We start from the raw sequence: 27900 nt of genomic DNA, 5'->3' as shown, positions 1-27900 counted from the left end.
ATAAATAGAGTAATAAATATGTACAAACATATATACATATATACAGGTGCTGTGGGGAAGGGAAGGAGGTAAGATGGGGGGATGGAAAGGGGGACGAGGGGGAGAGGAAGGAAGGGGCTCAGTCTGGGAAGGCCTCCTGGAGGAGGTAAGCTCTCAGTAGGGCCTTGAAGGGAGGAAGAGAGCTAGCTTGGCGAATGGGCAGAGGGAGGGCATTCCAGGCCCGGGGGATGACGTGGACTGGGGGTCGATGGCGGGACAGGCGAGAACGAGGTATGGTGAGGAGATTAGCGGCAGAGGAGCAGAGGGTGTGGGGTGGGCTGTAGAAGGAGAGAAGGGAGGTGAGATAGGAGGAGGCGAGGTGACGGACAGCCTTGAAGCCCAGGGTGAGGAGTTTCTGCCTGATGCACAGATTGATTGGTAGCCATTGGAGATTTTTGAGGAGGGGAGTAATATGCCCAGAGCATTTCTGGACAAACACAATCCGGGCAGCAGCATGAAGTATGGATTGAAGTGGAGAGAGACACGAGGATGGGAGATCAGAGAGAAGGCTGATGCAGTAGTCCAGACGGGATAGGATAAGAGCTTGAACAAGCAGGGTAGCGGTATGGATGGAGAGGAAAGGGCGGATCTTGGCAATGTTGCGGAGCTGAGACCGGCAGGTTTTGGTAACGGCTTGGATGTGAGGGGTGAATGAGAGAGCGGAGTCGAGGATGACACCAAGGTTGCGGGCTTGTGAGACGGGAAGGATGGTAGTGCCGTCAACAGAGATGGGAAAGTCAGAGAGAGGTCAAGGTTTGGGAGGGAAGACAAGGAGTTCAGTCTTCGACATGTTGAGCTTTAGGTGGCGGGCAGACATCCAGATACAGATGTCCTGAAGGTAGGAGGAGATGCGAGCCTGGAGAGAGGGGGAGAGAGCAGGGGCAGAGATGTAGATCTGGGTGTCATCAGCATAGAGATGATAGTTGAAGCCATGGGAGCGAATGAGGTCACCGAGGGAGTGCGTGTAGATCGAGAACAGAAGGGGACCAAGCACTGAACCTTGGGGAGCCCCTACAGTAAGAGGATGGGAGGGGGAGGAGGAGCCTGCAAAAGAGATTGAGAATGAACGACTGGAGAGATAAGAGGAGAACCAGGAGAGGACGAAGTCTATGAAGCCAAGGTCAGATAGCGTGTTGAGGAGAAGGGGGTGGTCCACAGTGTCGAAGGCAGCTGAGAGGTCGAGGAGGATTAGGACAGAGTATGAGCCGTTGGATTTGGCAAGCAGGAGGTCATTGGTGACCTTTGAGAGGGCAGTTTCCGTGGAATGTAGGGGACAGAAGCCAGACTGGAGGGGGTTGAGGAGAGAGTTGTTGTTGAGGAATTCTAGGCAGCACGTGTAGACAAGTCATTCAGGCATTTGTTCTATATTGACTTAAGTTCTTCCATCAGATGGTAAATTCCTCAAGTGCAGGGATCCTGTCTACCAACTCCATTTTATTGCACTCTTCTAAGTGCTTAGTATAGTGCTCTGCTCCCAGTAAATAGCATCTTTATTGCTTGATTGGTTTGACTACTTCCTGAGTCTCCTAGTTGATCTCTCTGACTTCAGTTTCTCCCCTCTCCTGTCCATATGTCACATTGCTGCCCAGATCACTTTTCTAAAATTGTAGTCTATACTCTTTATCCTGCTTCTCAAAAACCTCCAATTGTTGCCCATCTTTTCTGCATCTAGCATAAACCCTGACCATTGGCTAAACACTTAGTAGTACAGTGCTCTGCAAACAGTAAGCACTCAGTAAATGCCAGTGATGGATTATTGATTGATATAAGGCACTGCATCAGTTCTCACTCTTCTCCCTTAACCTTTCTCTTCTTCCACTCTCTATATGCTCTTTGTTCTTTTCAAGATAATCTGGTAGTTTTCCCTAATTCTCATTATGCCAACCTCTTGCCCACACCCTCTCCACTGATTGAAACTCCCTCTCTCTTCAAATCTGCTGGACTGTAGCTCTCTCCATCTTAAAGCCCTTCTGCCATCACATCTCCAAGAGGCCTTCCCCAATTCATTTCTAATATTCTTACCTTATATTCCTGCTTAATGCTACTTTAGATCTCCCATACTACTTAAGCATGTCAATCAGTCAATCTGATCACTGTTCTAAGGGCTTGGGAGAGTACAATGCAACAGAATTGGCAGATATGTTCCCTGCCCGTAATGACTTTACAGTCTAGAGCTGCATGTTAAGTATTCACAACCCCACATAGCATTTGTGTATGTATCTTGTACCCTCTATTTTTCATTATCTGCATTCTTACCTGTAATCTATTTTAATGCCCATATCCCCTGCTAGATTGCAAGATCCTTCAGGACAGGGATCCTGCATGTTAATGCTATTTTACTCTTCCAAGGTGCTCAGTTTGACATTAGAGGAGAATGAAAGATAGCAAAATACTCAACCAGCTGATGTTTGGGGAATTGAAGGGTGGCCCAGAGAGTTGAAAACACAGTGAAGCAAATCCTTAAACTAGATCAATCAATCAATCACTCGTATTTATTGAGAGCTTACTGTGTGCAGAGCACTGTACTAAGCACTTGGGAAGTACAAGTTGGCAACATATAGAGACAGTCCCTACCCAACAGTGGGCTCACAGTCTAGAAACTAGATGACATAGTAGATGTTGGGAGACCACAGCAGCAGACAGAACGGCCCATGAGACAGAACGCACAAGAGGGTTGTTCACCTAGAGCAAAGGTATTGTGAATGTTAAGATGTAGGGAGGCAGAGTTTAAAACAGTGTCAGGCCTGATGGGGATAAAACCCATGGTGCAACAAGGATTTTACCTTCCTTGCAAATGGTTTTTGTTGTTGTTGTTTATTTTTATGGTATTTGTTAAGTGTTTATTATTAGTCAAACACTGTTCTAAGGGCTGGGGTAGATACAAGTCAATTAGGCCAAATACAGTCCCCGTCTCACATGGGGCGCACAGTCTAAGTAGAAGGGAGAACAGGAATTGAATCCCCATTTTGCAGTTGAGAAAATAGGCACAGAGAAGTTAAGTGACTTGCCCAAGCTCATACAGTAAGCAAGTGGCAGAGCCTGGATTAGAACCCAGATCCTCTGGCTCCAAGGCCCATGGTTAATATACTAGACCATGCTGATTTGGGGTTATATCAATTCTTCATTAGTTTTTTCAGCCACACTCACACAAATGAATAGGACCTTTCCATTGGTAGCACCATCTATGAATAGAAAAGACAGCTATGCATGTATCTTATTGTTGTACTTTCCCAAGCGCTAGTCCAGTGCCTAGTATTCAGTATGTGCTCAATAAATGACATTGATTGGTACATTTGCAAGGTATATTCAATCAGTCAGTCAACTGCAGAGCAGTGTGCTAAGGGCTTGGGACAGTACAATACAGTAGAGATGGTAGCCATGATCCCTACCCACAAGAAGGTTGCAGTCTAGAGAGGGAGACAGACATTAAAATAAGCTGCTGAGTATAGGGATATGCATGTAAATTCTGTGAGGCTGGGGTGTGTCAAAGTGATTAAGTGGTACACAGGCATAGTTAATGCAGAGGAGAAATGAGGGATTCCTCATGTCTGAACTCCATAATACAAACATGATTATTTCCTCAACAACGTGAATGTATTACAAAAGACTGTATCATGGTGTATGTTTTCCCACAGAATCTAGACTGTAAGCTCATTGTGGGCAGGGAAAAAATCTACCAACTCTATTATATTGTCCTCACCCAAGCATTTAGTACAGTGTGCTCTGCACACCAAAAGCACTCAATATAGGCAATTGATTGACTCATATTTTATAAATTGAGATCCATCCAAAATCCTTGGAAAAAATATAAAAAAATTTGTGTCCTGTATATTGTTATATTAAACAGCACTAACTCTTGTTCAATATTTGTTAAAATAATTCAAAACCCAAAATTGCCACATTAACTAATGAGCAGTTGCAGTATGCTTATGACTCTTTGCAGGAGACTGCAAAAACAGAAGCTTGGTCTGCTGTCTGAGGTAATGGTTTTTCAATTTTATCAGAAAATTTGTCCATTGAATAACAGCCTTCTTTTTGCCTTCACAAGTATTCTGTAGCAAATAAACTCTTTTTAAACATTTCCCCATACAACTAAACTATTTTCTTCATGTTATTTTTTTTAAATGGTATTTGTTAAGGGCTTACTCTGTGCCAGAAACTGTTCTTAGCACTGGTGAAGATGTAAGCTGATTAGGTTGGACCCAATGACCCACATGGGGCTCACAGTCTTAATCTCCATTTTTATAGATGAGGCACAAGGAAGTGCAGTGACTTGTCCAAGGTCACAGATCTTCAAACATTTTCATAAATTCATCGTTCTTTAAAATTTATGCCAGACTTCTTAATCTCCAAATCTCAGATGGTGGTGCAGAAACCATAACTACTTCACATGCTCTGGCATCTTGCAGTGATACTTTGAATAGTCGAGGTGTTGAACAGTAGACCAATATCCCCAGGTTGCGTGTATCTCGGGCTGGTTGTTACCTAGTAGGGAGCTCTGCATGGAGGAAAATGCTTAAAGACTGGTAATTGCATTTCTGGGGATTGTGGCCGAAAGATGTTAAAATGTGGCAAATAACTGAAGAAGTTAATTCTGCAGTTAAATGCTCTAGGGAGCTGGAGCAGTGGTTGACGTTCTTGTTCCTGGTAGGTTGAGTCCCCTTCAAATAGAATTGACACTCAAATTTTGTATTTCTTTAAGTTGTCTAAGCAGTATGCTCTACTGGAAAGAGCATGGATCTGGAAGTCACAGGGTGTGGGTTCTAATCCGGGTTCCGCTACCTTCTACTGTGGGATCTTGGACAAACATAACTTCGGGCCTCAGTTTTCTCATCTGTAAAATGACTTTTTACAGATGGCATAGTGGACTTTTTACAGAAACGGCATGGCATAGTGGACAAAGCACAGACCTTTTAGTAAGAAGGTCATGGGTTCTAATCCTGACTCTGCCACTTTTCTGCCATGCAACCTTGGGAAAGTCATTTCCCAAGCTAGCTCTCTTCCTCCCTTCAAAGTCCTACTGAGAGCTCACCTCCTCCAGGAGGCCTTCCTTGACTGAGCCCCTTTTTCCTCTCCTCCTCTCCATACCTCCTGCCCTACCTCCTTCCCCTCCCCACAGCACTTGTATATATTTGTACAGATTTATTACTCTATTACTATTCTATTTATTTTGTTAATAATGTGCAAAAAGCTATAATTCTATTTATTCTGATGATTCTGACACCTTTCTACATGTTTTGTTTTGTTGTCTGTCTCACCCTTCTAGACTGTGAGCCCCTTGTTGGGTAGGGACCGTCTCTATATGTTGCTGACTTGTACTTCCAAAGCGTTTAGTACAGTGCTCTGCATACAGTAAGCGCTCAATAAATATGATTGAATGAATGAATGATGACTGTTGATATTTGTCAATATCAGTATTGCACTTTGTTTTTTGTTTGGGTTAGTTTAAAGTTGTGTACACTAGTCATAATGACTGTTGATGTTTGTCATTATCAATACTGCTTTAGCTGCCAGTCTACCTTAAACTTCGGGAGAAATTCTTTGGGTCAGGTTTACACTCCTTTCAGCCCATATGTAGAGAGCTGTAGAACCTTGCCAACTCCCCAGGGCCATCAATTGGCTGGGTCAGGTCACCAACCTGGGTCACTCATTGAGTGACTGAGAACTAGCTCCAGTAAATCTTGTCCTACGCTTCACTGGAACATGAGAAAAAGAGATTTTATGGAGCCAACTCCGCTCTCCTCGAGTGTTCTCAAAATGAAGAAAGATAGGTCCAACACAAGTAGAAAGGTTCCCCAGTGGCTGATTTGCTCTCATCTGCCAGGGATTTATCCCCTCAAAGAAGTTGTATGCTATTTCAGCAGGTCATCATGCTCCCACTGAATGGTGGTGGAATTTGCATAGCCATGTTGGAAAGCTGTTTCTGGCAATCAAACAAAGCTCCCATCATCAAAGATTGTGTCTTGGTCCTTTAAAGCAAGAAGATGCTTGCTGCAGCAAATACCTGGAGTTTAGGTCGCGTCTGAGGCTCTGTAATACTACCCGCATAAAACCTAAGAGCTGAACATAGTGGGCTTCCTAGATGTGAGGACGAGGTCTCCTTGTGAGATTCCAATTTTCTTAGGTGAATGACTTGGATATTATTTTGAATATAAGCACTATTGAACTTAGGCTCATTCAAGACTTTTATTGAACTACTATTAGATGAAGAGAAAACTGGGGATTAGGTGCCAAGAAATAACCTCTTGGTCAAGAGGAAAACAGCTATGGATATAAGTAATGCCACAGTGTTATCTAGGCCACATTCTTAAAGATTAGTTTCCTAAATTCTAACCAGACAGGACCTTCTGACTGTACTGGTCTGTACTGAGTTTAATTGTTAGTCAAATCAGTCGATGGTATTTTAGTGCTTACTTTTCTGGTAAGCACAACCGTGTGCCAGAACCATGATCCCTGCATGTTCAGGGCAGCAGATGCCAATCATGTAGGTGTAACAGGAGGAAGAACAAATATGTCATGGTTAGTAACATCAGTATATTGGGGTGAAGTGATCAAATGAATAATTGAATATGTGTATACGTTAATGCGTAAGGTATATGGCAAGAGCACGGGTTTGGGAGTCAGAGGATGTGGGTTCTAATCCTGGCTCCACCACTTGTCTTCTATGTGACCCTGGGCAAGTCATTTATGTGCCTCAGTTACCTCCTCTGTAAAATGGGGATTAAGACTGTGAGGCCCATATGGGACAAGGGCCTGTGTCCAACCTGATTAGCTTATATCTACCACAGCGCTTAGGACAGTGCTTGGTATATGGTAAGCCCTTAACAAATGCCATTATTAATATTGTTATTATTAATTTTATAACTAATTTAATAATTACAGAATTCGTTAAATGCTTATTATGTGCCATGTACTGTTCTCAGTGTTGGGGTAGAGAAAAGTTAATCAGGTCAGACCCAGTTCATGTCCCACATGGGGCACACAGTCTAATTAATCTATCAATCAATCAGTTGTATTTATTGAGTGCTTACTGGGTGCAGAGCAGTGTGCTAAATGCTTGGGAGAGTTCAGTGCAGTAGAATTGGTAGAGATGTTCCCTATCCACAGTGAGCTTACAGTCTAGAGGGCTGTAATTATAACTTGCTATAATAGTAATATACATATTAATAGTATTTATATTTATAATTCCAGATTTTCAGGAAATTAATAGGAAAACTGTAGTGATGAATCTAATGGCTTTCTTACTATCTATCCAATTCTAGTTGGTTGGAAAATGTAGTTTCTAGAGAAAATATATCATTACTTTGATCATTACAATCACCTCAGTAGACAAACATCCTGTCTACCTTTACCCTGTAATTAGATTTTTGTTATATAAATTAGAAGAAACATTTTTAAAAGTGAAAAATCAGGTGTTCCTTAGTCCCTAAGTCACCTGGGTAATTGGGTGCCTATGAAGGTGAATTAATCCTTTGGGTGACAGCATAGCATTAGTATACTGCAAATAATAATGTCATCGCGGAGCCATAAACCTGTCAAGAGTTTTCTAAATGGTCCCTGGATGGCCTGAAGAGCTACATGCATTTCTCTAGACATTCAGTTTGTATAAGACATTTGAAATGGAGGTGTGTTTTTGCAAATAATGTAACTATTCTAGATTCTGGCTAGTCTGAGAAATTCTAGAATACTTATTTCTGCTTGACACTAAGCTTGGATGAAGCCATAAGGTCAGAAAATTTGGATGACAAAATACATTATCTCAACTTCATCTATAAAGATTTGTGCTGAAACCATTTTTACATTCAGAAGAGAGTCATAAAAGCTTCTCATGAATAGAGATCATCAGTTTAGTGAAGATAAATTATCTTTGTAAAGCCAGCTCAGAAACCTTTCTAGCTAAAAATTTGAACTAATTTTGTAATGCCCTTATTAGATTTCCCCTAGAAACTGTCCAGTGTTTTCTATCCTAGCCTTTTGATTTATGTTTTCAGTGAATGCATGCATTATGAGGAATTTCAAAATCTTAGAACTCCTGGATGTTGAGTAGTGAGGAGGCATATGATTTCCTTGTTTCATCTGGAAATTTGATTCACTCTCCTGGTGTTTTCTGTTCCTTCTCTCCTCATCCCCAACATTCATCCTTGGAGGCTTCAATATCCATGTGGTTGTTCCCCCTCATTCAGTTGCTTACTTTCATTCTTCAACTCCACAGATCACTTGCTCTACTCCACCGTACCCACCCACCAACTTGTACACATACTGGATCTCATTATCACTAGCCACTGCAGTATTTCTTATCTACCACTCTCCAACTAAAACTTCCTAATGTCATCTCATTCACACAACTCCTTCCTTTAAAATTGTTCTCCTCTGTTTCAGAGACCTTGATTCTCTAGACCCAATCAATGAATATTATTTATTGAGTACTTACTAAATGCTTGGGAAAGTACAAGACAGTAGATTAGGTAGACCCAATCCCTGCCTTTCAAGGAGTTTACTATCTGCCATTGTACCCAATTTGGACTCCCTGCCTAATCTTCTCATTCTCGCGATAGAAAAGTAGACCCGCAACATACTCTCTCCACTTCAAACTCCCACAGTTCTCTGACTCACTGGTAATTTCACACCACCAAACCACAACCCTGGATCACCTCCAGAATATACTTCTTCCACTCCAATTCTCATGCCAAAGAGCACTTTTGCCAGAAATCCAGACACGAGACTGATTTCAGTCTTTTCACACTCTACTTGTTATACCTCCACTTTTTCTTCCTCTGAGAAACTTTACTTCCCTTTCCTTGGTTCCTATTCCTGTTTCCCCCATGCTATTCTATTTCATTGGCTTCTTCCTGAGGCCTCCAGTGACCCAAACTCCTTCTCCCAAGTCCCCATCAGCTCACCCCTGATGACCTTGCCAACTACTTTTTTAAAAATTGAAATCATCAAAAACAAGAACTCATCTTCTCTTCCCTCCCAAATGATTTTCTCCCCTGACTTTCCCATCACTGTAGGCAGCACCACTATTCCCCCATCTCACAAACCCACAGATTTAGCATTATCCTCAACTCATCTCTCTCATTCAACCCTCATATTCAATCTGTCACCAAATCCTGTCGGATCTACTTTCACAACATTTCTAAAATAATCCTTTTCTTCTCCATCCAAACAGCTACCATGTTGATCCAAACATTGACCCTCTCCTGCCTTGACTACTGCATCAGCCTCGTTGATGACCTCCCTAGCTCCTGTCTCTCCTTAGGCCATACTTCACTCTGTTGCTTGGATCATTTTTTGAAAAAAAATATTCAATCCATGTTTCCCAATTCCTCAACAACCTCCATCGGTTGTCCATCCATCTCCGCCTCAAAAGAAATTCCTGACCATTGGTTTTAAAACATTCAATTACCTTGCTCCCTTGAAGCAGCTTGGCTCAGTGGAAACAGCCTGGGCTTGGGAGTCAGAGGTCACAGGTTCTAATCCCAGCTTTGCCACTTGTCAGCTGTGTAACTTTGGGCAAGTCACTTCACTTCTCTGTGCCTAAGTTCCCTCATCTGTAAAGCGGGGATTAAGGCTGTGAGCCCCACGTGGGACAACCGGATCACCTTGTATCCCTCCAGCACTTAGAACGGTGCTTTGCACATAGTAAGCACAAATGCCATCATTAATTAATTTATTCTCTATGCCTCAGTTACTTCATCTGTAAAATGGGAATTAAGACTGTGAGCCCCATGTGAGACAACCTGATTACCTTGTATTTCCCACCCCCCAGCACTTAGAACAGTGCTTGGCATACAGTAAGCTCTTAACAAATACCATCATCATTATTATTATTGCTATCTTACCTCAATGATCTACTACAACCCAGACCACTCACTTCACTCCTGTAATGTCAATCTACTCATTATATCTCCATCCCCTCTATCTTGCCACTGACCCCTTATGAAATATAACAGAACACCACTCTCCCTAACTATGAAACCTTTTAAAAATCATATCTCCTCCAAGAGACCTTCCCCAGCTAAACCCCCATTTTCCCTATTCCCTCTCCCTTCTGTGTAACCCTTGCACTTGGGCTGATACCCTTTAAGCACTTGATTATTCACCTCACTTTCAGTCCCAAAGCACATATGTACATGTCCATAATTTATTTTTATTATAGTCTGTCTCCCCCTCTACATTGTAAGCTCCTTGTTGTCAGGCAAGATGTCTACCAACTCTTTTGTATTGTATCTCCCAAGCATTTAGTACAGTCCTCTACACTGTAAGCATCCCATAAACACAACTGATTGATCAGGAGTGAGCTCCCCAAAGTCTTCCCCACACGGCTGTGAGCTCGTTGTGGGCAGGGAATGTTGTCTGTTGTTATATTGTACTCTCTCAAGTGCTTAGTACAGTGCTTTGCACACAGTAAGTGCTCAATAAATATGATTGAATGAATGAACGAACCTCTCCAGCTTTCCCACTGCTGCATTCACTCTGTCACTCTCCTTGGTCATCTTTCAAGAAGAGATCACTGATCTGCTTTTAAAAACTAACCTCTCCACTTCAGCTTTCAACCCAATCCCTTCTCCTCTTCTAAAATCACTCCCACTTTTCTTCCTTCCCTGATCACTGTCTTGAACTGTTTGTTCTCTGATACATTCTCCTCTGTCATCAGACATGCTCACATCACTCATGTACTAAAAAAAGTTTCTCTAGATCCCACCATACCCACCATTTATTGTGAATGGTGTCATTCCATTGAGACAGCAGAGTCACCAGTGATCTAGGTTATGAAAAATCTAATGGACTCTACCACAATTTTTCTCCACCTCTTGGTTCTCTTTGGCACTATAGACCACTCCTTTCTCCCAGAAACATTCTAACCTTAGTTTACTGTCTTGGTCATCCTCTTATCTCTGTTGTTTCTCCATCGTAGTAGCTTCTTTTGCTGGTTTTTCCTTTGTCTTTCACCCTCTAACTGTGTTGCCCTTCAAGTCTCTGTCCTGGGTCTCTTCTCTTCTTACTTGACATTTCTACATGGTGAGGGCTTATCCACTCCCATAGCTTCAATTCCTACCTCTGGTAGAATGACTCAAATCTCCTTAGCTGGCCCAGATCTCTCACCTCCTCTGTAATCTCATATTTACTCCTACCTCCAGGACTTCTCTGTCTGGATTTCCCACAGTCACCACAAGTTCAGTAGCTCTAAAACTGAATCCTCATTTTCTCACCTGAAGCCTATTCCCCACCTAATTTTCCTATCAGAGTTGATATTACCAACATTCTCTCTATTTTGGAAGCCTACAACCATTGTAGTAATCTTTGACTCCTCTTTTTCTTTCACTGTCATGCTCAGTGTGTTGTTAAATCCTGTTGGGTTTTACCCCGTAACATTTGCAGATAGTGCTTTTCTCTCTATTCAAACTGCCACCATACAGGACCTGGTATTTGAAATATCCTGTCTGGAGGACTCCACCTGCCTTTGTCATGGCTCTCCTTGCTTCCGATTTCCCTCATCTATTGTCCACACTTCACTCTACTGTCTGGATATTTTTTCTAATATTTCATTCTGTACACTTCTCCCCACTCCTAAAAAACTACAATCGTTTCCCATTCCTTTCCATATCAAGCAGAAATTCCTAACTACTACTAATAATAAGGTACTCAACTAACTCTCTCCCTCTTTCCTCTCCATTCTCTTCTCCCACTACACCTTTGTTCCTCTCAAGATAACCTACTCACTGATGTTTGCTCTTTGCTGTTTGCTCTTGCCTGACTTTCTGCCTGAAACTTCCTTACCTTTAAAGTCTGCTAAATCACACAGCTCTCCTCATCTTCAAAATGTTTCTGAAATATCCTGCTAAACTGTAAGTTTGAGGGCAAGGGATCATGTCTGCCAACTCGTATTGTACTCTCCCAAGCACTTAGTATAGTAAGTGCTCAATAACCTCCACAAGGTCTTCTCCAGATTAATTTCTAATCTCTTCAGGATATGTTCTCCAACTACCATTTCAGCAGCTCTACATCACCTTCACACTTTTGTATTCACAACCACTCATAGCATATACATCCATAGCTCACATGCCCTTACCCTTTCATTTAAGCATTAACTCATATAAATATCTATTTTTCCTCCTGCCTCTGATTTGTAAATTAGTTTAATGTTTCCCTCCCTTGCCTCTACTACTATGTTTACTACTATGTTTACTACTATCCCTATTGTATTACCCAAGTGATTAGTGCGGTGGTCTGCACACAATAGACACTGCATATATGCTATTGATTGATGAATAAGAGTGAAGGAAAGCAAGACCCCAGTTGGTACCACAGGTAACCGCTTGGTGATACTAGTCACTAGTTCATACTGAGCTTTATTGAGAAATATTAGGAATACTTATTTTTTCTTCAGCTCTTCGTTCAGTTGTTTTATTTAGCTAAAATGTCATTACTTCCCCTTCATAAGTAGTACTCCAGAAAGAAAAGGAAGAGAGTTGCCTGCCTGGGGGTTCAACAGTGTAGTCACTAAAGAGTTTCTGTATAACTGTGTAATGCTTCCAAATGGGAAAAACCAATTTGAAAAAGTCAAAGATGCTATTCCAGGAGTCCATAGATGAGGGAACTCTGAAAGAGATATTTTTATAGTGAGCATTTTTTTCTTGATTGACATCTCTTCAGGCACTTCCATTCAACTGGTTGGTTTGAAATGCAGAGGATTATTTCAGATTGCCATAAGAGTACAACAGCAGCTGGCCCAGTGGCAGAGCAGCTCGTCTATTCTGTGAGCTGGTTCCCACACTTGCTTTTGAAGCCTTCCTCCGTCAGCCTCCCACCTTCCCACCCGTCTCCTCCGTCAGCTTCGATCCCTTCCACCAGCTTCCCAGACAATCTTATATATGCTTTGGGGAGTCAGAACTCATCCTCTGCCACCTGGCAAGCTCTCATACCTACTGTTGTGGGGGCAAAGGAGGGAGGAGAAGAGATCACAGAAGCAAGTAGAACTGCTTCCTGAAGAAACTATTCCTGAAACAAGCATATGTCCCTGGATTTTAAAGAGTGACTCTGGTCACCTCTGACCACTTGGGAAACACCATTCAATCAATTGATGGTGTGTATTGAGTGCTTACTGTGTGCAGAGCACTGTACTAAGCACTGATCACCATATCACCCCAGCAGCAAGTCCTCTGCTGGATCAAAAAATGTGATTTTAGTAAGTTTTTTTTTTTTTTTTTGGATTGTGCATACCCAGATCTAGGGACATAATGCCACATGTTTTTTATGATATTTGTTAAAGGTTTACCATGTGCCAGGCACTGTACAGAGCACTGAGGTAGACACAAGATAATCAGGTTGGACAGAGACAATGTCCCACATGGAGTACACAGTTTTAATCCGCATTTTATAGATGAGAGAACTGAGGCACAGAAAGGTTAAATGACTTGCCTAAGGTCACACAGCAGACAAATGGCAGGGCTGGGATTAGAACCCAGGTCCTTCAGACTTATTGGGCCTGTTACAGGTGAATGGTTAATGGAAAGAAAGAAAGCATTTCAGCAGATCCCAGTACTTTCTGGGTGCAAGAATATCCCAACTCCACACTTAATCGAAAGAGAAATCTTGATAAGGAATGTTTTTTGTGTGTTATTGACACTGGGCTTGTGGAGACAGGGAGCCAGTTTGCTGCTCTGCTTCCATGGGCAGGCTTCCAGGACAACCAGGAAGCCTGAATGAACTGGCATCTCGATTGGCCTAGTTGCCCGTTGCTGCTAAGCAATGTTGGCCCTACTCTCTCTTCCACTCTCTACCCATAATTCCTGAATTTTAGTGGCTTTTGTGAGTCCACCTAAGCCAACAAAGGGGTAGGGAAGTCAGGGAGAGCTGAATTGCAAATTTTCAGAAGGTTTCTTTCAATTGGATATATGTAATAATAATAATAATAGTAATGATGGCATTTATTAAGCGCTTACTATGTGCAAAGTACTGTGCTAAGCACTGGGGAGGTTACAAGGTGATCAGGTTGTCCCACGGGGGGCTCACAGTCAATCCCCATTTTACAGATGAGGTAACTGAGGCACAGAGAAGTTAAGTGACTTGCCCAAAGTCACACAGCTGACAATTGGTAGAGCCAGGATTTGAACCCATGACCCAATACTATAAGGATACCTGATGAGAGCTTGGGAGTAGTAAAAAGAGACCAGAGTGGTGTTTGGATGGCTTAGTAGATATAGTATGGACTTGGGAATTGGAAGGTCATGGGTTCTAATCCCAGCTCCTCCACGTGTCTGCTGTATGACCTTGGGCAAGTCTCTTCACTTCTCTGGGCCTCCATTACCTTATCTGTAAAATTGGGATTAAGAGTGTAAGTCCTATGTGGGGCAGGTACTATGTCCAACCTGACTAACTTGTATCTACCCCAGCACTTAGTACGGTGCTTGGCACAGAGTAAACACTTAAGTACCATAATTATTATTATTATTTTTATTATTTGGAGAATTGGAAGAAAAAGGGTGAGAAACAGAGAAGGAGGAGTTCAGAAAGTATTCATCCAATTGTATTTATTGAGCACTTGCTGTCTGCAGAGCACTGTACTAAGTGCTTGGGAGAGTACAATATAATAATAAATAGACACATTCTCTGCCCGCAATGAGCTTATAGTCGAGAGACAAGCTAAAGTAAAAGAAGGATAAAGGGGAAAGGGATATGGAGAGATGAGAGTGATGAAGAGAAGAGGGGAGAAGAGAATGCTTGCTGAGATATTACTGCTGTTGCTCTCCACTACTGGGCCACTTGCCACCTTTGTCCACTGGCTGGTAACCACTGCAGCCAGTCTAGTCACTTGTAATGGCCATGGCCACTTCCAGTGACTGGCAGCAGAAAATAGTAGTGGGGAGAAAGGGGGCAGAGCATTGGGGATAAAACTGCTTTGCTGTTCCTGCCCCCATCAGAAGAAGAGATGGAGGTTAAGCAGCTTCTCCTCCTCTCCTCCTTTTCCCTGTCGCCATGCTGCTGCCTCCCTTCTCTTAGACCTGTTGGGTCTCCTGCTATCTTGAGTCAAAGTAGAACCATATTGGACCACCTATAACTGCTACTATTTCTTCTTATTATTATTATTCTTACAACTACTATTAATAATCATAATTTTTTTTTAATTCTTAATATATGGCAAGCACTGTACTGTACTGAGGTAGATACAAGATCATCAGGTATCACTTGGGGCTCACTCTAAATAGAAGGATGAACAGGTACTGAATCCCCATTTTACAGATGAGGGAAAATGAGGCCCGGGGAAGTGACTTGCCCAAGGCCACACATCAGGTAAGTGGTAGAGCTGGGATTAGAACCCAGGTAACTGGATGGGATCCTGAAAATGGGGACTTCACCAGCCCTAAGCATTAGCCAGACACTGAATGAGAGACTTGTTCTGGGTGACTTTTTTCAAAAAAAATTTGGTCACCAAAAACATTTTTTCCTGCTGTAGAACTATTATGTGAATGTTAATTCCAGCTCTACTTTTATCGTCTGTGTGACCTTGTGTAAGTCCCTTAGCCCTAGTTAGCTTGCAGGTTTCTTCAAGCGTAAAATGAGTTTGCTGTTGCAAGCATTTGGTGGATATTAGAGCTCTGCAATGAGCACATGGCTAATGACCTGGCCAACTTGGATAAATCCACAGTTTGCAAAAAGTTACCCAGCTATCATTCTGAATACTATGGATTATTCCAGAAATGGGCTGAAAAAAAAGACAGTGTTGGCTTGATATTCACTGAGGATGAGGATGATGGCAGTGGTTAGGAATTAGTGGTTACAGGGAAAAGTTAAGGCTGGAGAAAACTCAGGGAGAGTTTAGATAAATTCATGGACAGTAAGACCAGGATACTTAACTGACCACAGCCATGGCCACTAGAAAACAACAGGGGAGAAGTTAGGGATAAAAAGTAGCGCATGCTCAACCACGGAAAGGATGTGAGGAAAGTAACAACACTTTTCCTCCAAAGTTGCTTTGGTGCTTCAGTCATGGGTATTAATGATTCCATTTGGAATTTGAGGCTGGAAGGATGGAATATGGCATATTTTTTGTATTCATTTAATAAGGGGAGATAGTCTCCATTTTATTTTTGGTGATTCTGCCTTCATCCCTTTAACATTATAACACTGCCTTCTGTCCTTTGACTCTATAACACCCTCCTTCAGCCCCCACTATGGAAACACACCTGCCTGTCTGAAACAAAATGGCGAAGTGGTTAGAGCATGGACCTGGAAGTCAGATGGTCATGGGTTCTAATCCTGTCTCTGCCACTTGTCTCCTATGTGACCTTGGTCAAGTCACTTCATTTCTCTGTGCCTCAGTTAGCTCATCTGGAAAATGGGGATCAAGATGTAGGACAGGGACTGAGTCCAACTCGATTGGTTTGTGTCCTATCCAGTACTTAGTACAATGCCTGTCACATAGTAAGTGCTTAACAAATACCATCATTATTGTTATCATCATTCAAATTGTCTAACCAGGGCTTTCCCACCCTCCCTTTGGCTCAAGATGTGTGCCATAATTATTTCTACGTTGACTAGGTCGAATCCTGGAATTACTGTGTGGCCTTGATGTTTAGATTCGCTCTCCGTAGAAAATTACCCTGGAAAAAGTGAGTAAATGCTACTCTCAGAGACTGTCTGTGTGTGACAGCTCACAAATACTTCAGCAGGAAATAAATCAGTGCCCATGGGAGGGTTTGACTGTATGCAGAAACCAATTCCACCCTTTGTTTCAAAACGTTTGTTTTTCCTGCATCATGGGACATCTTTCTGAAAACAACCTCCTACTGAACTGTTAATTGTTAGTGTCTATAACGGGGCACGGGGAGATTGAAAAGATTCCAGGGAGAGCCCACATGTGGTGTAATCACCATCCTGTTTCCAGTCTCAGTTTCCATCTGGGCAAAACACTGGAACTGGAAAAGTTGAGAATGGTTCTTGAGAAGGCTAGGCTAGGTAGGCGACACACAGTACTAGATCAGTTGATCAATTGTATTTATTGAATGCTCACTGTGTGTAGAACACCATACTAAGTGTTAGGGAGAGTACAGCATAACAGTTGGTACCTATGTCCCCTGCCCACAGTGAGTTTACAGTCTAGACAGACATTAAATGCTTGGGAGAATATAGATTCCAGGTGTAGCTTCCCTGGGCAGCTGAGGAGGCAAATCTAGAGACAGTCTTCATTCAGGTGGACAAGAAGCGTGACTTGAGCTTTGAGAAGGATGAATGGGAACAGGGCATTGCTCCCATAGAATCCAACCGCCATGTGCATTTGTTACTTAGACAGGATCACACTCCTCCTCTTTGGAACTGGGCAAAAGAGGCCTCTCCACTGCTAAGTGTGATTACAAAAAGCTGTCTGCCTAGTGAGGGCACAATCAGTAAGTCACACCTTGGACAAGTCACTATACTTCTCTGGGCCTCCATTACCTTCTCTGTAAAATGGGGATTGAGACTGTGAACCCCACATGGGACTAGGACTGCGTCCAACGCAATTTGCTTGTATCCACCCCAGTGCTTGGTACTGTGCCTGGCACATGGTAAGCACTTAACAGATGCAACAGTTATTAGTCTGATTTGGGCTTTCAACTCTCTCTGAGGCTACATGGAAACAAATCAGAAAAATGATAAAATGACTGGGACCAAGCCATAAAGTCCATTTGCTCAAGTAGCTGTGATCCCTGCTGCTGACAAGAAAACTCAAGGTTCTACCAACCTCTTAGAAATTGAGCTGTGTGGGTAAAAGATGCCCTCTGATATCATATTCATTCATTCATTCATTCAGTTGTATTGAGCACTTACTGTGTGCAGAGCACTGTACTAAGCACTTGGGAAGTACAAGTTGGCAACATATAGAGAAGGTCCCTACCCAACAATGGGCTCACAGTCTAGAAGGGGAGACAGACAACAAAACAAGTGGACAGGTGTCAAGTCATCAGAACAAATAGAATTAAAGCTAAATGCACATCATTAACAAAATAAATAGAATAGTAAATATGTACAAGTAAAATAAATAGAGTAATAAATCTGTACAAACATATATACAGGTGCTGTGGGGAGGGGAAGGTGGTAGGGCTGGAGGGATGGGGAGGAGAAGAGGAAAAAAGGGGCTCAGTCTGGGAAGGCTTCTTGGAGGAGGTGGGCTCTCAGTAGGGCTCAGTAGTAGCCACACCAGGACAGTTTTCCTAGTTTTCAAGTATGAATTTTCAGTTTATTAATGATTCCATTTGAGCAAGCTTTATAAATAGCAAGAAATGAAAATTCAAGGTGTGTGGGCTGGATAGCTTCCCCTAAGTGTGGCCTACTTTGCTAATCCCCCAGTTTGCCTTTTTCTTCTGCTAGAGAGAGTGTGCTCAGGGGAATTTCCAATGACCAGGTGTGGTGAGATGGGGAAAGAAGGAGAGGCTGGGGGCAGTGGGGAAGTAGCCAGTCCTCACTAGCAACAGCTGTCAAAATTGTGTGGACAGTAAGTACTCTGTCCTCTGTGTGCACAGAAATCTGCACACAGTAAGAGCTCAATAAATACGATTGAATGAATGAATGAATGAATGTAGACTCACAGGCCAGTGATGCAGTGTGAAGGAGGAATCTATTTTGCGGATCTATTCCCTCTCCCCCTTTACTCATTCAGTCATATTTATTAAACACTTACTGTGTGCAGAGTACTGTGCTAAGTGCTCAGAAGAGTACAATACAACAATAAACCTACACATTCCCTGCCCTCAACGCGCTTATAGTCTAGAGGGGGACTGCAGGGTTGGCTCCCTTATCTCCCCAAACCCAACCCAGCATTCATAAGGGGCGCTATGCTGAATTGTGGCAAATTTAATTTTTTTAAATCTCCCTTTTATTGTGGTTAAAACTGGGCTTGAACCACAATTATGATTCAGCATCAGAAAGTGTCTGTTCAGATTGGCTTGTCTTTTCATACTGCCAAATAGTTTTAGTTTTTCAGTCTTTGAGATTTGCATTTATAATGAGTCAACGGACAACTTTAATTTGCTAAACAGTCTCTCCCAGCGAAGTTCCAGGTTTGCTGCAGTAAGTCAGTAGAGCTGAAGACTATTTTACGCATTTTCTATTTCCTTTTTGTTTGATTGAAAATTGTTCCCAGAGATATTTTCATCTCAAGAATCAGTCTTGTTCATCAGAGTATTTCTTTATATTTCCCTTAGTTCCAATTAGATTCTCTTACTTTAATGTCCCCCATAGCCTTATTTTTTGATATTTTATGGTGTTTGTTCAGCGCTTAGTATGTGCCAGGCAGTGTACTAGGCTCTGGGGTAAATACAAGTTAATCAGGTTTAACACAGTCCCTGTCCCACACAGGGCTCACAGTCTTAATCCTCGTTTTACAGATGAAATAACTGGGGTACAGAGAAGTTGAGTGACTTGCCCAAGGTCGCACAGCAGAAAAGTGGCAGAGCTAGGATTAAAACCCAGGTCCTTCTGACACCGAGGCCCGTGCTCTATCCATTAGGCCACACCACTTCTTTTCTAAGTTTTCTCCCCATTGTCCTTTTCCTTTCTGTTTAGTCATTCCCATTCCCTGATTTTGGGCCATCTGATTCCCTGTCTTCTTGGGGACCTTGTCCATTTTGGTGGCCCCCCTCAATATAACCAACTGTGATATAACTGTCTATCATTGGCCCACAGTCCAGTCAATTTATCTGCATTAGGAGTACTGTTATGGAAACCCTGCTGGGAATTTGCCTGGGAAAAGGGTCTCTAGTAACCACTCTGGGTTATGAATCAATCAATGACATTTATTGAGCACTTACTGTGTACAGAGCACTGTGCTAAGCAGTTGGGAAAGTACAACACAGCAGTTTGACACATTGCCTGCCCACAACAAGCTTAATGTAAGAGGCAGTTTGGGTCCATTTTCCCAGTTATTATTATTATTATTATTATTATTATTATTATTATTATTTTGGCATTTGTTAAGCACTTACCATGTGTGAGGCAATGTACCAAGCAGTCGGGGGTATGCAAGCAAATCGGGTTGGACACAGTCCCTGTCCCATGTGGGGCTCACAATCTCAATCCCCATTTTACAGATGAGGTAACTGAGGCACAGAGAAATGAAATGGCTTGCCCAAGGTCACAAAGTAGACAAGTGGCAGAGCCGAGATTAGAACCCATGACTTTCTGACTCCCAGGCCCGTGCTCTACCCACTATGCCATGCTGCTTCTCAGTTGAGTAAATGGGGTTGATGTTAGCTGGGTTAAAATGGATGAGATTTGCAATTATAAATGATGGAAAAATAGAGCTGCAGTTTTGTCTCAGTAAAATGAATAAGATCTTGCATTTATTTTGATATTCAAAAATGTGAAAACCACAAATGTTGGAAGTGTTGTTATACTCTAAAGACTGATGCTGGAAAAAATACAGGCCTGGGAGTCAGAGGACCTGGGTTGTAATCCCGGCTCTACCACTTACCTGCTGGGTGACCTTGGAGAAGTCATTTAAATTCTTTGTACCTCAGTTATCTCATCTTTAAAATGGGGATTGAATGCTTGTCCTTCCAAATTAGACTGGGAGCCCTAAGTGGAACAGTGACTGTGGCCAACCTGAGTGTTTTGTATCTACCCCAGTGGTTAACACAGTGCCTGGCACATAGTAAGTGCCTAACAGTGACTATAAATTACCTTTAGACTGTAAGCTTGTGTGGACAGGGAATGTGCTACTAACTCTGTTATGCTGTACTCTCCCAAACACTTCGTACAGTGCTAGCACACAGTAAATGCTCACTAGATACAATTAAGTGATTGATCATAAAAACAAAAAAGACTGACCGTATATTTCAATTCATGTTCTTGGTTTTGACAGTTGAATTGATATCACAAAGCATTGTTTTAAATGGCATCTGTCTGAGCCTACAAACAATTGTTTTCTAGTGAAAAGCTAAAGTTTTTTTTATTGGATTCACAAATTTGATTCTGGATCCGTTAACTCTGCGTGAAGTCTATGCCTGCTTATAGAACTGTACTTTGTTCTAGTCGCTTGTAGAAAGGGGATTATTATTTTCTAGACTAATGATGCCTGCTTAATGATTGCCTTCCTTATGTTTTTGGCAGGGAATAAGTCACAAGACAGTGGCATAGTAGAAATGGAGGAGCTTCCCGTCCCCCACAACATCAAAATAAGTAACATCACGTGCGATTCTTTCAAGATTTCATGGGAGATGGATTCCAAATCAAAGGACCGCATTACACATTATTTTATTGACCTGAACAAGAAAGAGAACAAAAATTCCAACAAGTTTAAACACAAGGTAAATATTTAATTAAGAACAGCAATTCTAGTAGGAAGGTGAGCAACAGCATGTAACAATTGGGGCAAAAGTAATGTAAATGGATAGAGTTACATAGAGTCCTTAGGTTTTAATCCATGGAAGGGTGCGTTGATAGTATAGTATATTAACATGTCACATTTGACTTAGGATCAAACCAGAAAAAGCACTTGGGTGAAGTGGTTTTAGCATAAAAAAGAAAAAATTGTCCATAGTTAATCCTGATTAACTTGTATCTACCCCTGTGCTTTGAATAGTGTTTGACATGTAGTAAGAGCTTAACAAATATAATAATAATGATAATAACGATGACACTTCCCTAAATCTTTAAAACTGAGGAATTCCTATCCCTCTGTTCCCACTAGACCCAGGTCAATCACTAACAGTTTGCTCTGCCTCTTGGGTTTTTATTTTTTTCTGTAAACCTGGTCTCAATATTACTTCATAAATTCTTTGAACCTAATCCCCCTAGGTATCTCCTTCTCTGCAACAGAAGCATTATCAGGAAGGGGAATTGAAAACATAAGTCTTTAACATTTAATGCTTGCCAATGTTTCTCTTGTCTAGGATCTGCCGTGGTATAGAGTCACTACTGAGGATGTCCTTTGGGTATTTAATCAAGGGAAAGGTTCTTCCTTCTCCCTCCATAAGCTGCCCATGGGTGTTAAACTATAGTAATGATAATGATAATTATGGTAATTGTTAAGTGTTTGATATGTGCCAATCACCATTCTAAGTGCTGGGATAGATACAAATTAATCAGTTGGGTACAGTCCCTGTCCCATATAACAATAATAATAATTATGGTATTTGTTAAATGCTTACTATGTGCCAAGGACTGTTCTAAGCACTGGGATAGATACAAGGTTATCATGTTGTCCCACATGGGGCTCCCAGTCTTAATCCCCATTTTGCAGAATAGGTAACTGAGGCACAGAGAAGTTAAGTGACTTTCCCAAAGTCACACAGCTGACAAGTGGTGGAGTCGAGATTAGAACTCATGACCTCTGACTCCCAGGCCCGGGCTCTTTCCACTAAGCCATGCTGCTTCTCTATAGGGCTCACACTCTTATTCTCCATTTTACAGGTGAGGTAACTGAGGCCCAGAGAAGTAAATTGACTTGCCCAAGGACACACAGCAGACATGTGGCAGAGCCGGGATTAGAACTGAGGTCCTTCCGACTCCCAGGCCCAACCACGTCTACTCAGTGGGACATTTGGCAATGTCACCCTCATTGTCCCATAACTAGGGTGTGCAGCAGCCAGAGTGTCTCTCAGCTTTTGGAATTTGGGGAACTTTGGATCTCTCATGTTTAAAGCTAGCCTCAGGTTACCCGCTTCAGGTTGTAGGTCCCCCTGGGGGAAATCCTTGCCCCAGAAGACCACTGCCTCCCTATCTCCCAAGCCCTTTGGAAATTACATCACCTCCAGGAGTCCTTCCCTAACTAATAACCTCGCACCTCTCCAATAAATACTATGAATTGAGTAATTTACTGTACACCCTAGCAACCTAGCTTTGAGTTGGCTCTTTCATTAGGGATTCCAATCAGTCGTGTTTATTGAGTGCATACTGTGTGCAAAGCACTGTACTAAGCACATGAGAGAGTATAGTTACAAACAGACACATTCCCTGCCCACAGTGAGCTCAGTCTTGGACCGGGGGGAACAGACATAAATAAGTTACAGATATATACATATATGCTGTGGGGATGGGAGGGAGGATGAATGAAGGGAGCAAGTCAGGGCGATGTAGAAGGGAGTAAGAGTAGAGGAGGGCTTAGTTAGGGAAGGCTTCTTGGAGGTGATATGCCTTCATTAAAGCTTTGAAATGGGGGAAAGCGATTACTCTCCCTCTGTTATGAGGAGGGAGGGTATTCAGGCCAAAGATAGGATGTGGGCAAGAGGTCAGTGGTGAGATAGATGAGATCGAGTTACAGTGAGGGATATACAGGCATGCCCCTGGCCTGCCAAAGAAACCTGTCTCAATCAGAGAATTTGGAGGGATATAGGGAGTGTGATGTCCTTTTTCCCCATTAACTGGCTCCTGGGCTCCAGTGGGCTGAATATGGGAAATTATATATAATCTTAGTATGATGGGAGGTATAGCTACTGTCTGTGGTTTGAGGGGCAACCCCCTCTTGGTCTGCATGGTGCCCTTCTTTTGGATTGGCTTGCTCAAGATTTTTAAGTTAGTTTCTACTTCATTTGAGTCTAATTCCCTTACATCAATTTATTCTTTCTGAATGGCACCTTTTAAAACAGTGTTCTTGAAAAAGCATCACGCACACCCCAGCAGTATGATACTCCTCTAGCCATAGCACCCTACCGAGCTTTGTCTCTGTTGTTTAGTGTTTTCCTTACATCTCTCCCTATTTTTCATCAGCCCCCACTTCATTATTATTATTGTTGTTCCTGCTGTTGTTGTTGTTAGAATGTGAACCCCTCCCCCCAGGTCCAGGGACCATCTCTAATTTTCACCAGTATATTCTTTCCCAGCGCTACGTTTAGTTATGCACACACTGAGCATTCAACCCACATGTTCAATCTGTTACCAACTCCTGTCGGTTAGCCTTCACAACATTTCTAAAATCCCCTCTTTCCTTTCCATCGAAACTGCTACCATGATGATCCAAGCATGTACCATATCCTGCCTTGATTACTGCATCAGCCTTCTTGTTAACCTCCCAGTCTCCTGTCTCTCTCCATTCCAGTCCATACTTCACTCAGCTGCCCAGATGATTTTTCTACAAAACCATTCAGTCCATGTTACCTCATTCCTCAAGAACTTCCAGTTGTTGCCCATCCACCTCTGCATCAAGCAGAAACTCCTTACCATCGACTTTAAAGCACTCAATCACCTTTCCTGCCCCTACCTTTTTTCTCTGATTCCTTACTACAACCCAGCCTGCACATTTCAGCTCCTCTATTGCCAGCCTACTCATCTCTGTCCTACGTCCTGCCTCTGGCCTGGAACTCCCTTCCTCTTCATATCTGACAGACGATCACTCTCTCCACCTTCAATAATAATAATAATAATGGCCTTTATTTTGCGCTTACTATGTGCAAAGCACTGTTCTAAGCCATGGGGAGGATATAAGGTGATAAGGTTGTCCCACGTGGGGCTCACAATCTTAATCCCCATTTTACAGATGAGGGAATGAAGTACAGAGAAGTGAAGTGACTTGCCCAAAGTCACAAAGCTGACAAGCGGCGGAGCCAGGATTAGAACCCATGACCTCTGGCTTCCAAGCCCGGGCTCTTTCCACTGAGCTATGCTGCTTCTCTAAAGCACATCTTCTTCAAAAGCTCATCTTCTCCAAGAGGCCTTCCCCGACTAAGCCCTCATTTCCTTATTTAATATATGAAGAAACTGTGGCATAGAGAAGTTAAGTGATTTGTCCAAAGTCAAAAGAAAGTAAATGGCAGAGATGGGAGTAGAACCCAGGTCCTCTGACTCCCAGCCTGTTGCTCTTTCTTCTAGGCCACAAATTAAAAATTGTTAAAGTCCCCAGAGCTTATTAGGAGAATGTGTCAGCCTGAATCTTACTGTGACTGTTTACATTTTATTTCCTTGCATTGATTTCTTTCCTTAGGATGTTCCCACCAAATTAGTGGCCAAAGCTGTCCCCTTACCTATGACAGTCCGTGGACACTGGTTTTTGAGCCCAAGGACAGAATATACAGTAGCAGTGCAAACTGCCTCAAAACAAGTGGATGGAGATTATGTTGTTTCAGAGTGGAGCGAAATCATCGAATTTTGTACAGCAGGTAAGTAGGAGGTATGGAAAAAGAAAAGCATTAATCTCATATTTACTCCCAAAAATTGTGTTCAAGAAATCTTAGCCTTCTCCAAGTGCTGTAAATGTTGATATACAATGATCATTTTTTATTTTCTTAAAGAGAAGTACTTGCTCATGTAACGGCCTAAAGCAATGTTCTGTTGATTAAAATGGGCAGAGGTTCCCAGCAGTAAGATATGGGAAATAACACAATGTTCCTATTTTACACCATCAGACCTCGGCAGTTTCGCAAAACATTCCCAGGCCTTTAGCAAACCCCGAGAAGTCCAGCTGGAAATTGCAGATTTGTTTGGGGGCTGATTTTTCAGACCTCTCTGGTTCCACTTTGTTGTCACATTTCAGCCAGCTGACAACTACTGGAGGGAAAAGGAGTAGAAAGCAAACAGGGAGCTATTTTTTATGAGATTTGCTAAACACTTTGTGCTGGGCACTATATTAAACGCTGAGGTAGATATGAGCTAATCAGCTTATACAAAATCAATAATATTGAGTGCTTAATGTTTGCGGAGCAGTCTGTGTCCCACAAGGGGCCTGCAGCCTTAATCCACATTTTGCAGATGAGGTAACCGAGGCACATAGAAGTTAAGTGACTTGCCCAAGGTCTCACAGCAGCCCAAGTGATGGAGCCAGAATTAGAACCCAGGTCCTCCGACTCCCAGGCTCAAGCCTTATCCTTTAGCCCATGTTGCTTCTCCTATTTATGAAGGAAGTCATTTTGCCTTTACCACCAGGGCTAGAAGTGAAGGTAGAAGCCAGCAATGTGGTTTTTTTTTTGTTTTCTTTCTCTCTCTCTCTCTCTCTCTCTCTCTCTCTCTCTCTCTCTCTCTCTCTCTCTCTCTCCCTCTCCCTCTCCCTCTCCCTCTCCCTCTCCCTCTCCCTCTCCCTCTCCCTCTCCCTCTCCCTCTCCCTCTCTCCCTCTCTCCCTCTCTCCCTCTCTCCCTCTCTCCCCCCCCAGCCCAGTCTCATGAGTGGTCAACTGGATCGAGGCACTGCACTAGCAATGGGGGTAGATACAAACTAATCAGGTTGGACACAGCCCATGTCCCATGTTTCATGTGGGATTCAGTCTTAATCCACCTTTTTTACAGATGAGGTAACTGAAGCACAGAGTAGTTAAATTCCTTGCCCAAGGCCACACTAGACCATGGTGTTCTTCTTCCCATTATACTCAGTTTCTTCTGGATTTAAATTCAAGCCCAGTTCTTCCTATTGGGGTGAAAGTGTAAAGATTTTCATGCACTGCTCCCTAAAGGTCTATCGTCCCTTCCTTGCTTTCTGATAGGGTGAGACCTCCCTCATTTTCTTGGTTGGACTATTGTTTCCAAAATAGTACTGTCAGGGGAGACTCAGCTTTTAGACTCACACAGGGGGGGATTGTGGAAGATGCATCAAAAATGCGTTCATTTCACCAGTCGGTTACCTAGCAACGTTTAGCCACCTGAGGCTTAGAACAGACAGCGAGAAATCAGTTTCTTCCCCGTGGTCTCATAATTACTTGCATGATTTTGGACTTCATGCAAGTTTATTGTCTCCCTCTAAATTCCTGGCATGTTTACCTTTATGAGCTGCAAGATCTGGTGGAAGGAGCGTCAGCCTGGGAGTCAGAGGATCTGGGTTTTAATCCAGGCTCTGCCACTTGACTGCTTTGTGACCCTGGGCAAGTCAGAGCTTCTCTGTGCCACAGTTTCCTCAACTGTAAAATGGGGATTCAATCTCTGTTCTCCTTCCCACTTAGACTGTAAGACTGTGTCTGACCCGATTATCTTGTCTGTCCCAGTGCTTAACACAGTAAGCACTTAACAAATACTATTATTATTATTATTAGTTGTAGTAGTATCCTAAACCTAAGTACAACCTCCTGAAATGTTCTTCAGTGACTCTCCTTATATTGAACCAGTGAGCTCTGTTTAGCCATGACTTTCTCCACAAGACCTGGAAAAGTATGCTTCCTAAGGGGATTGCTATGGCAAAATTTTGGCTCTGCTATAGAACAGGCATTACCCTTTGAACAGAGAGAAATAATGTTTTCTACTTGGGTGAAATATCTTTTTTTTTTTGCCTTTCCAGTTGGAAAAACATCTCTCTGGAACCCATATCAGGTTTATTTTATTTCCAGCCTGTACATGACTGGACTAGCCTTTGCTTAGAAGCAAGAAAGTTCCGAATCATTTTTTGATTTTTTTCCCAACAATCAAAGGGTTCAACAAGACAGTGTGAAAATATCTAGACTGCAAACCATCCCCACTCAGGAATCCTAAAGTTTTTCTAAGGAAAATCAGAAGAGGTACCAGCAATTGATTCTTTTATTAGCATATTTGTCACTGAGCAAAAATATGCTATTAAATGAGAAAATAGCTTATACATCTTCTGATTTTGCATAGAAAACCCTAGCTCCTTTTTTCAACTTCGGAAAGAATAGATTTAAATTAACCTGGACCTTTACTCCAGCTGATTTTCCTGCCAAGACTTGATATTCATTCAATCATATTTATTGAGCGCTTACTGTGTGCAGAGCACTGTACTAAGCACTTGGGAAAGTACAAGTTGGCAGCATATAGTGACAGTCCCTACCCAACAATGGGCTCACAGTCTAGAAAGGGGAGACAGACAACAAAACAAAACATGTGGACAGGTGTCAAGTCATCAGAACAAATAGAATTAAAGCTAGATGCACATCATAGAACAGTGCTTTGCACATAGTAAGCGCTTAATAAGTGCCATCATTATTATTATTATCATTAACAAAATAAATGGAATAG

The 27900-nt window shown here is 42.4% G+C and overlaps 1 protein-coding gene across 3 annotated transcripts in view; it reads left to right on the top strand.

Annotated features, from left to right (window-relative positions):
* Positions 1-27900, top strand: part of PHYHIPL (phytanoyl-CoA 2-hydroxylase interacting protein like) — a 77753-nt gene that overhangs the window by 39438 nt on the left and 10415 nt on the right. For 2 of the 3 annotated variants that reach the window (XM_038743634.1, XM_038743636.1), the window contains exons 2-3: positions 21127-21323; positions 24935-25109. In XM_038743634.1, coding sequence (XP_038599562.1) covers positions 21127-21323; positions 24935-25109 — 372 coding nt within the window. Of the gene's footprint in view, positions 1-16589; positions 16653-21126; positions 21324-24934; positions 25110-27900 lie in introns of those variants that run through there. The other variant, XM_038743635.1, reaches the window with a different exon arrangement.

Source organism: Tachyglossus aculeatus, chromosome 3 (assembly GCF_015852505.1).
Source record: "Tachyglossus aculeatus isolate mTacAcu1 chromosome 3, mTacAcu1.pri, whole genome shotgun sequence".
In the NCBI taxonomy this organism is placed as follows: domain Eukaryota; kingdom Metazoa; phylum Chordata; class Mammalia; order Monotremata; family Tachyglossidae; genus Tachyglossus; species Tachyglossus aculeatus.
The sequence above is the reverse complement of the archived record's forward strand: the minus strand, read 5'-3'. Positions and strand labels throughout refer to the sequence as shown.